The following is a 13,833-nucleotide window of genomic DNA, read 5'->3' on the forward strand; positions in this document are numbered from 1 at the left end:
ACTATGTAAAGAGTTGTCACTTTGGATGGGCTAGCACCAGCAGGAGAGTGAATTTGTGTGGGGGGGTGGAGGGTGAGAAAACCTGGATTTGTGCTGGAAATGGCCCACCTGTTGATCACTTTAGATAAGCTATTACCAGCAGGACAGTGGGGTGGGAGGAGGTATTGTTTCATATTCTCTGTGTGTATATAAAGTCTGCTGCAGTTTCCACGGTAAACATCTGATGAAGTGAGCTGTAGCTCACGAAAGCTCATGCTCAAATAAATTGGTTAGTCTCTAAGGTGCCACAAGTACTCCTTTTCTTTTTACCAATGGCATTGTTCATGGCCATTTTTGCAGAAGACCTCTGGTCCATGGGGATTTATAACATTATATATAATATCAACAAACCATAAAAATGAGACCTTTCCATGGGACTTCGGAATAATCATTACTAACAGGGTCATCCCCTGGCCTAATACTTTGTTTTATGCATTTTTTATAAAGATAGTATTGTATGCAAGTAAGTGGTCTGTAAACTAGCTGGTCAGGAGGAATACTATGCAATATGTTGGCTATAATGAGTATCTTGTGTCTAAACAGAGTTAAGTCTCTTCTTCCTTTGATACACAAGGATGATGCCCATTAATAGAAGTTACAGTTGGTACCATTGAAACATAGCTGGTTATTAAACCATACTATTTACTTTTGTCTTGTAATTTCTAGCATTCCTGATAATTTCAGTGGGAAATACCACAAGTATTTCAGTAAACCTAATAGTAGGTGTGTCAAGGTTCCTTCCCCACTCTGAACTCTAGGGTACAGATGTGGGGACCAGCATGAAGGACCCCCTAAGCTTATTCTTACCAGCTTAGGTTAAAAACTTCCCCAAGGTACAAACTTTGCCTTGTCCTTGAACCATATGCTGCTGCCACCAGCAAGCGTTTTAAACAAAGAACAGGGAAAGAGCCCACTTAGAGATGCATTCCCCAAAAATATCCCCCCAAGCCCTACACCCCCTTTCCTGGGGAAGGCTTGATAAGAATCCTCACCAATCTGTATAGGTGAACACAGACCCAAATCCTTGGATCTTAAGAACAATGAAAAAATCAATCAGGTTCTTAAAAGAGAAATTTTAATTAAAGAAAAAGTAAAAGAATCACCTCTGTAAAATCAGGATGGTAAATACCTTACAGGGTAATAGGATTCAAAACACAGAGAATCCCTCTAGGCAAAACCTTAAGTTACAAAAAGACACACAAACAGGAATATACATTCCATCCAGCACAGCTTATTTTACCAGCCATTAAACAAAAGGAAATCTAACACATTTCTAGCTACATTACTTAACAGGAGTTGTAAGGCTGCATTCCTGATCTGTTCCCGGCAAAAGTATCACACACACAGAACCCTTTGTTCCCCCCACCCTCCAGATTTGAAAGTATCTCGTCCCCTCTTTGGTCATTTTGGGTCAGGTGCCAGAGAGGTTACTTTAGTTTCTTAACCCTTTACAGGTGAAAGGGTTTTGCTTCTGGCCAGGAGGGATTTTATAGCACTGTGTATACAGAAAGGTGGTTACCCTTCCCTTTATTTTTATGACACACCCCCCAAATCACAGATAGGGTGAAACACTGGCTGTGATTTCTTCCTGGAGCTCTAGGAGAAAACAGAGTTGTTAAGACACATGCCCTCTAAATATACTACTAACTGTTTAAAGACTAAGAATATTTTCCACATCTCAAGGACGATTTTAACCAGTTGATTCTGGGAAACTTTCATGGGAGAGTGCATCAACCACTTTGTTAGACGCTTCTGAAATGTGTTGTATGTCGAAATCAAAATCTTGGAGAGCTAAACTCCACTGAATACGTTTTTTGTTATTTCTCATGTTGGTATGAAGCCACTGTAGCACAGCATGGTCGGTTTGCAGGTGGAAATGCCGTCCCCAAACGTATGGGCGTAGCTTTTCCAGAGCGTAGACAATGGCGTAACATTCCTTTTCACTGATTGACCAGTGGCTTTCCCTCTCAGACAGCTTCTTGCTGAGAAACACGACAGGATGGAACTCTTGATTCGGTCATTCCTGCATTAAGACTGCTCCCACACCACGCTCGGACACATCTGTGGTTACTAGGAACAGTTTGTCAAAGTCTGGGGCCCTTAGCACAAGGTCAGACAGGTCTATGCTGGTTAAAAGCCTTCTGACACTCTTCGGTCCACTGAACAGCATTTGGCTGTTTCTTTTTGGTTAGGTCTGTCAGTGGGGCAGCGATTTGGCTGTATTGTGGTACAAATCGCTTGTAATATCCAGCCAAGCCTAAGAAGGATTGGACCTGTTTCTTTGACTTTGGGACAGGCCACTTTTGGATAGCATCCACTTTGGCCTGTAGGGGGTTGATAGTTCCTTGACCCACCTGGTGTAAAAGGTAAGTCATTCTGTTTAGGCCTATTTGACACTTCTTAGTCTTAACAGTTAGTCCTGCCTCCCTTATGCGCTCTAAGACTTTCTGTAGATGTTCCAGGTGTTCTGCCCAGGAATCCGAAAATATGGCCACATCGTAAAGGTAGGCGACTGCATATTCTCCCAATCCCGCTAGGAGACCATCTACAAGTTTTTGGAAGGTGGCAGGTGCCTTCTGCAGCCCGAAAGGGAGCACATTAAATTCATACAGCCCGACGTGTGTGATGAAGGCTGACCTTTCCTTGGCGGATTCATCTAGCGATACCTGCCAGTACCCCTTGGTTAAGTCTAAGGTAGAGATGAACTGGGCCCGTCCCAGTTTCTCTAATAGTTCATCTGTGCGTGGCATTGGATAGTTGTCTGGGCGAGTTACAGCATTTAGCTTACGGTAGTCCACGCAAAAACGTATCTCCCCATCTGGTTTGGGAACTAGAACCACTGGAGATGCCCATGCACTGCCAGGGGGCGGATTACACCCATCTGTAGCATATCCTGGATCTCCCATTCTGTAGCAGTTTTAGCTTGAGGAGACACCCGGTAAGGTTGGGCTCTAATTGGGTGAGCATTACCTGTGACAATGGAGGGGTATGCCCGTTCAGTCAGTCCTGGGGTGGCTGAGAACGTTGGTGCGTAGCTAGTGCACAGCTCCTTGATCTGCTGTCGCTGCATATGCCCAAGAGTCATGGAGAGGTTCACCTCTTCCATGCCACCATCACTTTTCCCTTCATAGTAGACACCTTCAGGCCACTCAGCATCATCTCCTCCCTGGGCTGTAAACTGACAAACCTTTAATTCTCTGGAATAAAAGGGATTTAGAGAATTAATATGGTACACCTTAGGCTTTTAGTTGGAGGTGTGGAATGCTATGAGATAATTAACAGCTCCCAGGCGCTCTTGGACCGTGAATGGCCCTTCCCACAACACTTCCATTTTATGGGCTTGGAGCGCCTTTAAGACCATGACCTGGTCCCCTACTTTGAAGGAACGCTCTCTGGCATGTTTATCATACCAGAGCAAGGGCTAAAGAGGTTTGGAGGGTGTTTTGTAGTTGGTTACAAAGTCCAGAATGTTAGTTCCTGGAGAAGGTGTAAACCCCTCCCATTGCTGTTTCACCAACTGTAATGGCCCCTTAACCTCGCGGCCATATACAAGTTCAAATGGTGAAAACCCTAAACTGGGATGTGGTACAGCTCTGTAGGCAAAGAGCAACTGCTGCAACACTAGGTCCCAATCATTGGAGTGCTCATTTACAAATTTACGTATCATGGCCCCCAAAGTTGCATTAAACTTCTCCACCAGGCCATTTGTTTGATGGTGGCAACCAAGTGGTTCACCCCATGAGCTTCCCAAAGGCTTTCTATAGTTCCTGCCAGGAAATTAGTTCCTTCATCTGTAAGGATGTTGGAGGGCCAACCTACCCTGGCAAAAATGTCTGTTAGTGCCTGGCACACACTTTTAGCCCTGGTGTTGCTTAGAGCTACTGCTTCAGGCCATCGGGTGGCAAAATCCATGAAAGTTGGTATGTACTTCTTTCCTCTGGGTGTCTTTTTTGGAAAAGGACCCAGAATATCCACAGCTACTCACTGAAATGGAACTTCAATGATGGGGAGTGGCTGGAGAGGGGCTTTGACCTGGTCTTGGGGTTTTCCCACTTTTTGACACACCTCACAAGACCAGATATAGGTAGAAACATCCTTGCCCATTCCCTCCCAGTGGAACGACTTTCCCAAATGGTCTTTGGTTCTGTTCACCCCAGCATGGCCACTAGGATGATCGTGGGCTATGCTTAAGAGCTTTACCCGGTACTTAGTTGGAACTACCAGCTGTCTCTGAGGATGCCAGTCTTCCTGGTTTCCAGCAGAAAGAGTTTCCTTTGTATAAAAGTCCTCTTTCTACAACAAACCTGGATTGATTAGAAGAGCTGAGAGGTGGTGGGTTGCTCCTGCCGCTGTTCAAGCTCTCTGGAGGCTTTCATCTGCTTTCTGTTTGGTCTGGAACTGTTCCCTTGATGCTGGAGATATCGGTTCCTCATTGGATTGTGGACCTGGGCTTGGTCCCTCTGGAAGTGATGCAGGTGATGGGGCTGTTTCCATTGACTGTGAACCGCTCTCCGCTGGTGCACTATATTGGGGTTCAGGCTCTGGCTGAGCCTCTTGTGTAGGGTTATCTGCTGCTGCCGGTGCAGGTTCAGTGCGGCCCTCTGGTGTTAGGGTTGCAAGTACTGGATTCAGTGCTGGCAATGGTTCTGGTGCTGGTGGTTCCGCTGGTTCTGGTTCTGAGACTTGCTCTGTCTGGGTCTCTGGGACTGGATCCACTACTGCTGTTGCAGACGTTGGCATGGGGTCCGGTTCCATCACCCCAGACCGGGTCCTGGTAGACGTTTCCAGAACAGAGCTCGGTACGACAGCTTGCCTAGCCGGGCTGCGGATGACCATTCCCACCCTCTTGGCTAGCTTCACATGACTGGCTAAGTCTTCCCGCAACAGCATGGGGATGGGATAATCATCATAGACTGCAAAAGTCCACATTCCTGACCAGCCCTTGTACTGGACAGGCAACTTGGCTGTAGGCAAGTCAAAAGAGTTTGACTTGAAGGGTTGATTCATCACTTGGATCTCTGGGTTGATTAAATTGGGGTCCACTAAGGAAGCATAGATAGCTGACACTTGTGCTATGGTGTCCCTCCATGTGGTGACCTTCTTCCCGCCCACACTCACAGTTTCCCTTCTCTCTGAGGGTATCTGGGAAGCATCTGGGCCTGAGGATCTCTGGTGTGATTCCGGTGCAATGGACTGTAATCTGTTGGGGTTCTTGGGGCAGTTGGCCTTTACATGCCCCGGCTCATTATATTTAAAACATCGTCCAGCTGATGGGTCACTGGGGCGAGGTGGGTTTCTGGAGAACGGTGTGGCGGGACGATAAGGTGTCTGAAGTGTTCCTTGGTGTGTAGTTGGGGCCTTGGGCTGCCCCTGGTAGTAGGGTGTGGTCTGAGGGTGACCCTTCTGGTATCCACTCCAACTGCGACCAGGGTTGTTCCTCTCTCCTCCCTCCATCCATTTTGTTCCGGCATGCCCCGCCTCTCTGATGGTCTGGGACTGCTTGTATTGTTCAGCATAAGAAGCAAGACATTTGTCTGAGTCCATTTTCTTATCCCATAAACACTGTTTTATATACTCCTTAGACATATTCAGGAATTGTTCCCGAGTCATCAAATCACACACTCCTTCAAAGCTAGTTACATCCCTTCCTTTGACCCATTTATCTAACAGATCCTTCATCTGGTTTACTTAAGACACATTACTTAGTCTTAGGCCCTCTCTTAAGGGCTCTAAATTTTACTCTGTAAGTTTCAGGTGTAACTTGAAATTGCTTTAAAACCAAATTCTTAAATTTACCATAGTCAGAAGCCTCCTCAATAGGCATCTTATTGAATATGTCCAGAGCTCTTCCAGTCAATTTTACGACCAAGGTGGTCATCTTGTGAGCTTCAGGAATTTGATGGAGTGTGCACAGTCTCTCAAAGGTGAGAAAATATTCCGCAATATCACTGGATTCATCATACTGTGGACATAGTCGCTCCCATTTGTGGATTGTTGGGAAAGGATTGTTAGGGTTATCTGGTATATTCTGCTGAGCCTTTGCCTTCTCTATCTCCAGTGCATGCTTCCTCTCTTTTTCCTTTTCCTCCTCAGTATCCTCCCTTTCTTTTTCTTTTGACTCCATTTCTCTCCTGTGGGCAGCCTCCCTTTCTTTTTCGTTGGCTGCCATTTCTTTTGCCTCCATTTCCATCTGTCTGAGTTCTACCCATCTTTCATGTTCCTTTTGTTTTTCCTCAGCCTCAAATCTGGCTAATTCCAGCTTCTGTTGAACAGTGCAGTCTGTCATCCTAACCTCTCTGTTTTTAACTAATTTTACACCCGAGAGTTAGAAAGAAAACAAAACAAAAACTGGCTTGTAAAATTTTGCTGTGCTGTAACCTGGTACCTTTTTCTCTCACAGCTGTTCTCAGACTACAGAAAAATCCTTTTGTTATGTCTGCTGCTCTGTCCCCCAGGCAGAGAGACAGAATCTACAGCTGCAATCACCTTTTACAAAACCTTTTAAAATCCTGCTGTGCTTCTGGTTCAAAATGATCTCTGGTTCAAAATGATCCCACCACTCTGCCACCATGTCAAGGTTCCTTCCCCACTCTGAACTCTAGGGTACAGATGTGGGGACCTGCGTGAAGGACCTCCTAAGGTTATTCTTACCAGCTTAGGTTAAAAACTTCCGCAAGGTACAAACTTTCCCTTGTCCTTGACCATATGCTGCCACCAGCAAGCGTTTTAAACAAAGAACAGGGAAAGAGCCCACTTGGAGATGTGTTTCCCCCAAAATATCTCCCCAAGCCCTACACTCCCTTTCCTGGGGAAGGCTTGATAAGAATCCTCACCAATTTGTATAGGTGAACACAGACCCAAATCCTTGGATCTTAAGAACAATGAAAAAAATCAATCAGGTTCTTAAAAGAGGAATTTTAATTAAAGAAAAGGTAAAAGAATCACCTCTGTAAAATCAGGATGGTAAATACCTTACAGGGTAATCGGATTCAAAACATAGAGAATCCCTCTAGGCAAAACCTTAAGTTACAAAAAGACACACAAACAGGAATATACGTTCCATCCAGCACAGCTTATTTTACCAGCCATTAAACAAAAGGAAATCTAACACATTTCTAGCTACATTACTTAACAGGAGTTGTAAGGCTGCATTCCTGGTCGAGTTTAGGATCCTGACACAGGGAAGAAAGGAGAGCAGCAGAATAGGGACCCTGGACTTCAGAAAAGCAGACTTTGACTACCTCAGGGAACTGATGGGCAGGACCCCTTGGGAGAATAACATGAGGGGAAAAGGAGTCCAGGAGAGCTGGCTGTATCTTAAAGAATCGTTATTGAAGTTACAGGGACAAACCATCCCAATGTGTAGAAAGAATAGTAAATATGGCAGGCGACCAGCTTGGCTTAACAGTGAAATCCTTGCTGATATTAAACACAAAAGAGAAGCTTACAAGAAGTGGAAGATTGGACAAATGACCAGCGAAGAGTATAAAAATATTGTTCGGGCATGCAGGAGTGAAATCAGGAAGGCCAAATCACACCTGGAGTTGCAGCTAGCAAGAGATGTTAAGAGTAACAAGAAGGGTTTCTTCAGGTATGTTAGCAACAAGAAGAAAGTCAAGGAAAGTGGTGGGCTCCTTACTGAATGAGGGAGGTAACGTAGTGACAGAGGATGTGGAAAAAGCTAATGTACTCAATGCTTCTTTTGCCTCTGTCTTCATGAACAAGGTCAGCTCCCAGACTGCTGCACTGGGCAGCACAGCATGGGGAGGAGGTGACCAGCCCTCTGTGAAGAAAGAAGTGGTTCGGGACTATTTAGAAAATCTGTGCGAGCACAAGTCCATGGGGCTGGATGCGCTGCATCCAAGAGTGCTAAAGGAATTGGCGGATGTGACTGCAGAGCCATTGGCCATCATCTTTGAAAACTCATGGCGATCGGGGGAGGTCCCGGATGACTGGAAAAAGGCTAATGTAGTGCCCATCTTTAAAAAAGGGAAGGAGGAGGATCCTGGGAATGACAGGCCAGTCAGCCTCACCTCAGTCCCTGGAAAAATCATGGAGCAGGAATCAATTTTGAAGCACTTAGAGGAGAGGAAAGTGATCAGGAACAGTCAGCATGGATTCACCAAGGGCAAGTCATGCCTAACTAATCTAATTGCCTTCTATGACGAGATAACTGGCTCTGTGCATGAGGGGAAAGCAGTGAACGTGTTGTTCCTTGACTTTAGCAAAGCTTTTGGCATGGTCTCCCACAGTATTCTTGCCAGTAAGTTAATGAAGTATGGGCTGGATGATTGGACGATAAGGTGGATAGAAAGCTGGCTAGATTGTCAGGCTCAACAGATAGTGATCAATGGCTCCATGTCCAGTTGGCAGCCGGTATCAAGTGGAGTGCCCCAAGGGTCGGTCCTCGGGCCAGTTTTGTTCAATATCTTCATAAATGATCTCGAGGATGGTGTGGATTGCAACCTCAGCAAGTTTGCAGATGACACTAAACTGGGAGGAGAGGTAGATATGCTGGAGGGTAGGGATAGGATACAGAGGGACCTAGACAAATTAGGGGATTGGGCCAAAAGAAATCTGATGAGGTTCAACAAGGACAAGTGCAGAGTCCTGCACTTAGGACGGAAGAATCCCATGTACCACTACAGACTAGGGACCAAATGGCTAGGCAGCACTTCTGCAGAAAAGGCCATAGGGGTTACAGCGGACGAGAAGCTCGGTATGAGTCAACAGTGTGCCCTTGTTGCCAAGAAGGCCAATGGCATTTTGGGATGTATAAGTAGGGGCATTGCCAGCAGATCGAGGGGCGTGATCGTTCCCCTCTATTCAACATTGGTGAGGCCTCATCTGGAGTACTGCGTCCAGTTTTGGGCCCCACACTACAAGAAGGATGTGGAAAAATTGGAAAATGTCCAGTAGAGGGCAACAAAAATGATTTATGAGGAGAGGCTGAGGCAACTGGGATTGTTTAGTCTGAGGAAGAGAAGAATGAGGGTGGATTTGATAACTACTTTCATCTATCTGAAAGAGGATCGGTCTAGACTGATCTCAGTGGTAGCAGATGACCGAACGAGGAGTAATGGTCTCAAGTTGCAGTGGGGGAGGTTTAGGTTGGATATTAGGAAAAACTTTTTCACTAGGAGGGTGGTGAAACACTGGAATGCGTTACCTAGGGAGGTGGTGGAATCTCCTTCCTTAGAAGTTTTTAAGGTCAAGCTTGACAAAGCCCTGGCTGGGATGATTTAGTTGGGGATTGGCCCTGCTTTGAGCAGGGAGTTGGACTAGATGACCTCCTGAGGTCCCTTCCAACCCTGATATTCGATGATTCCTGATCTGTTCCCGGCAAAAGCATCATCTCACACACACACACACACACACACACACACACACACCTTTGTTCTCTCCCCCCCTCCAGATTTGAAAGTATCTTGTCCGCTCATTGGTCATTTTGGGTCAGGTGCCAGCGAGGTTACCTTAGCTTCTTAACCCTTTACAGGTGAAAGAGTTTTGCCTCTGGCCAGGAGGGATTTTATAGCACTATATACAGAAAGGTTGTTACCCTTCCCTTTGTTTTTATGACAGGGTGGTTAATATATAGTCCTTGATGGCTCACACCATATACACATGCCAAACTCAGTCCCTCCTAATTTCTGTATGTGAGATGGAACTTGTTCTTAAGAACTTGTAGAAATTCTTGGCGTTTTTGTTTTCTGTTTCTCCTTTATCTGTCCAAATGTTCTTACATCCATGTATCTGGGATATCTGTCTTGAAATTCACATAGGGTCAGTCTACATATCATGCTTAATTTCATAACCTACCGCTGCTTTGAGTATAACCTGGTCCAGGTGAAAATGTTTATATGCACGCACATGTGCGCACACACACACACAGATACACTCTTTATGAAAACCATTTAAATTATAAGTTTTTCTCTGTGATAAGGCTGGTCTCCTCATAAGTGTCTGTATAGTGCCTAGCCTAATCCTGATGGAGGCCTCTCTGCACTACTGTAATATAAATGTTAAGTAATATTGAATCAGTGCAGGAAACAAAATAAGGTAATCAGGTATTATAAAGAAAGATCCCTTATACAAAACAATATATTCAAAATCAGCTTCCTTCTATGTGGAGCTGAAGTTCATATCTTCACACCAATTCTAGTATGCAATTTTGCTAACCAAAGAGCATGAATGATTCCCATTACTTCTCTGTGTTAGGATGATTCCATACCAGGTGGTTATTCTTCCTGTGTTGCCAAATTCCAGGTTCTTCTATTCAGATAAATACCATGTCTATTCATAAACTCATAGCACACCATAGCTATCTATCTAATATTTAAGAGGCTCCCTGAGGACAACAGGATATAGCATATTATAAATCGTGTTTAAATAAATCTGAATTCACACTAATGCCAGGAGATATTAGCTGCACCTTGATCTGAAAGTTACTACTTTCAGTTATAAGATGTAGCTTTTGTGATCTCCAGAGAAAATGCTCCCTTTTTTTAATATACTTTTGGGGTACTTAGCGTAAGAACTTCTATAGTCATCTGGGGCACCATGCCAGAAAAGAAGAGGGAACACAGAGAGAGGATGTGGGTGGGTACCACTTAAAATACCTTGGGCTGGGAGGAAAAGAACCTTAGGAAAAGTGATGGGACAAAGGACCCAATGAATGCAGTCTAGAACCTTGCAGTGTCTCCAACAACAGTTCACCTGGAACGATCCCCTCTTTATTGCAGTAACAAGAACAAAGCAAAATGTATCTTCATACTAAGGGTACCACACAGCACCAAAGTTAACTAAAAATCCATACGTTTCTAGGAGGACACGGCCTTAGAATTTCAGGTATTTGTTTAACGAACTGGTGCTCTATGCATTCTATGTGCATTGATCTCCCATTGGATGCATGTCAGATCTCTGTTGTAAAGAATAATTAAAAAAAAAAAGTTAGATTCAATCACCCCATCATGATCAAGTTACAGAAGAAAATGCCATTTCATTAGCATGGTACTGTATAATACACTACTTGTATATGAGCAGGATGAGGGCCAGATACCCTAATATTTACCTGTTTGAGCTAAGAAGGAAATCTTAGGTGAAATGTGTTTGAAGCTTCTATTTATATGCATAATAAAAAGCAGACATTGTCAGTGGGAATGCATGTCACAAGGGAGAGACAAAAGAAATGATTTGTCATTCTTCTCCTTTTGGGAGTAATGGCTATGCAAAAACTCACCAACATACTAGAAACTGAAGCTCATGGATGAAATTGGCTTAGAGAATTGCATGATATTTCAGTACCCATTCAGCTGGTGTTAGAAATTTAGGTTGGTGCCTGAGATTTGTAGGTGAAGCATCGGTGGGGATGGGGAAGTGGTGGTGTGCTTCAATTTTCCCTTTTTATTTTTTTTCCACTTACACCCAGCAACAGGGAATGCAGCATGACCACTCACCACTCTATCCCACAATTGAAACAATGAGCAAAACTTCGTTACCAGCCACACAAGTAATTTCTTTCCAGCTTATCTCAAAACAGTACAAAGAGGCAAGTCCAATAAGGTTTGTATTTTAATGTTTATTAGGTGTTTAAATAAACTTCACATAACAATGAATTGTATTACACCAAAATAAGGAATATTATCGCCGTTCTTTAACTAAGGCTCCCATTTGCAAGAAATTTTGGGGTGGGTTTGTCTTGTTTTGCCAAGGACACACAGCTGTCATCTCTTTGCATGTGCAATGTTGCAGTGCATAAATTTGATGATTATTATTATTTATTATTTTAGAAGTGTTTTCAACCATCTTTCCTGTGCTCAGTGTCCTCAGGCATGCATACAGGGAAGCTTTTTCTATACCAGAGTTTTTGTTCATATCTGTAGTAAGTAAGAGATATTAATGGCCGAATGATCTCCCTTTATGTTGTAATCAACTCCAGGGAGGAGTGATTGTTGTCTCAACCATCTGAGTCAAACCAGCTTAAAACAAAAAATCCTGAAGATATTCGTCTTTTGATCAGAAAAGTTTCATATCTGAAAGACTTTCAGTGCTGCTTTCAGAGTTGATATTCCTCTTGACTGTGATCGCAAAAAGTGGGGCCACAGTTGCATTCATTGTTCAGTGAGCTTGTCCACATAGTTAAACCCACCGACAGCAATGAATGTTGATTGTGACCTTTTTAGTAAAGCTTTGCAAAGAGGATGGGGTGGGGGTAAGAGATACCTTGTTTGCTGGTTTGGCAGCTGTCTTCAGTGAAAGGCCTGAAAGCATGAAGCAAGGAGGATGATGGTTAGCTGGAGGGTACAATCAACGGTCGATGGTTTTCACTTTAATTCCAAACTCACCGACAGCGTTGAATGTTCACTGAAGCAACCACTAAAAACAGAACTCCACGGACTTGACAGCATCCTTAAAAACTGAAAGGGGAGGGGGAATCATAACTGACACAGTGGTTTTAATCATACAGATTATGCAGTTTGTCATTGTTCCCTTAGCACCATCACCCACCCTCCTTGGCCCATTCTATTACAGTCCTACAGCAAGGAACTGGCAACATTCCAGGCTTTGATCCTATGAAAAGAAAAAGTCTGTTTCATTTATTTAAAAGCTTCATTTATCTAGTTTGGAAATCTAGACTGAAATATCTAGTGTTGTTTAGCTCCATGGTTTGACTCACGTTAATCAGAGTGTGCAGTCCCATACCTCTACACAACTGGGTAAAAGCAAAATGAACCAGCAACGTCACTAATAGATTGCCCAGTCCCAGTAAAGTCTCTTCTGCTGGGTAAATTCAATCAAACCTGAATCTGTTTAAGGTTGTTGGGTATTGACTGTTTTAAGCAGCTTTTGTTTCTCAATAAGCTTCTAGGGGAAGATGGGGAGGTAGAACTACTTCATTCTCTTTGTCAATTACCATATGTGCCAGTAGCACTATATTAAATAATTGTCTGTTCTAAAAGGAGCATCCTGTTTCTTCAAATGCTTCTATACAACCCATACAATTGATCTAATTTAGAAAGCCCTTCTACATACATATCCACCACACACATCTGCCTAACCTAAGAAGTCAACTGAAATCCCATTATAGTAGTTTAGAGGTAATCAGATTGCAATCTGATGCAGTGTTAGACTTTCTTTAAATGTAAATTTCAGTTCGCTCCCCCTGTTATGAAAGCAAGAGGTGAACTTATCTGGGTCATTCTAACCTAGAGATTCCTTCTTGGAGTGCAATGGGATGTGTGTGTGATAGGCTTTTTTTGTTTTTGTTTGTTTGAAGTGTCTTGTCCATATCAAGGATTTGATTATCACACTTTGTGAAGTGCTCATTCTGATAAGGCTCCAGCAATAATGGAAGTTGTTTGCCTTTCTTCTAAACTTTGCCAGTTCATTTAGACTTTCTCTTCCATCAAAACTGGCTTTTAGAGAAAAGGAAGTGTACGTAGTATTGCAATTCATGTGTAACGCAACAAAGATTTGTCGTCTTTGGCCATTAATGGGAAGGGTTGGGAAGTGGAAAGACAAGTCTCGCTTTGTCCTCTGATTCATAGTCATCTACCTTGCTTACTATCTGCACTGGCAAGCAGAATTGGTCTGCAGAAGAGAAATCCCTTGAAAGGTTCAAGCTCAACTAGAGAGTTTTTATCTTACTGTGCAGCAGAACTAGTTATCATGAAACTGATGATTTGTTGGTTTTCATTAAGTGCTGCATCTGAAATCTTGTTTCCAAGTGGGGTTGGTGTGGTATATTTGGCATATCAATGCATAACCTATTTTCACTTCAAGCATCTCTTGTTC

At 43.6% G+C, this 13,833-nt stretch overlaps 1 protein-coding gene across 16 annotated transcripts in view; it reads right to left on the reverse strand.

Moving 5' to 3' along the window:
- LOC125641564 (uncharacterized) overlaps nucleotides 1–13,833 on the reverse strand; it is a 123,797-nt gene that overhangs the window by 29,351 nt on the left and 80,613 nt on the right. For 9 of the 16 annotated variants that reach the window (XM_075131572.1, XM_075131571.1, XM_075131570.1 and 6 more), the window contains one exon: nucleotides 1,098–12,455. The exons of 5 other annotated variants lie outside the window; for them this stretch is intronic. In XM_075131572.1, coding sequence (XP_074987673.1) covers nucleotides 4,393–5,718 — 1,326 coding nt within the window. In that variant the 5' untranslated portion in view covers nucleotides 5,719–12,455 and the 3' untranslated portion in view covers nucleotides 1,098–4,392. Of the gene's footprint in view, nucleotides 1–1,097; nucleotides 12,456–13,833 lie in introns of those variants that run through there. 2 more of the 16 variants (XM_075131564.1, XR_012669677.1) reach the window with 2 other exon arrangements.

This window comes from Caretta caretta, chromosome 8 (assembly GCF_965140235.1).
Source record: "Caretta caretta isolate rCarCar2 chromosome 8, rCarCar1.hap1, whole genome shotgun sequence".
Lineage (NCBI taxonomy): Eukaryota > Metazoa > Chordata > Testudines > Cheloniidae > Caretta > Caretta caretta.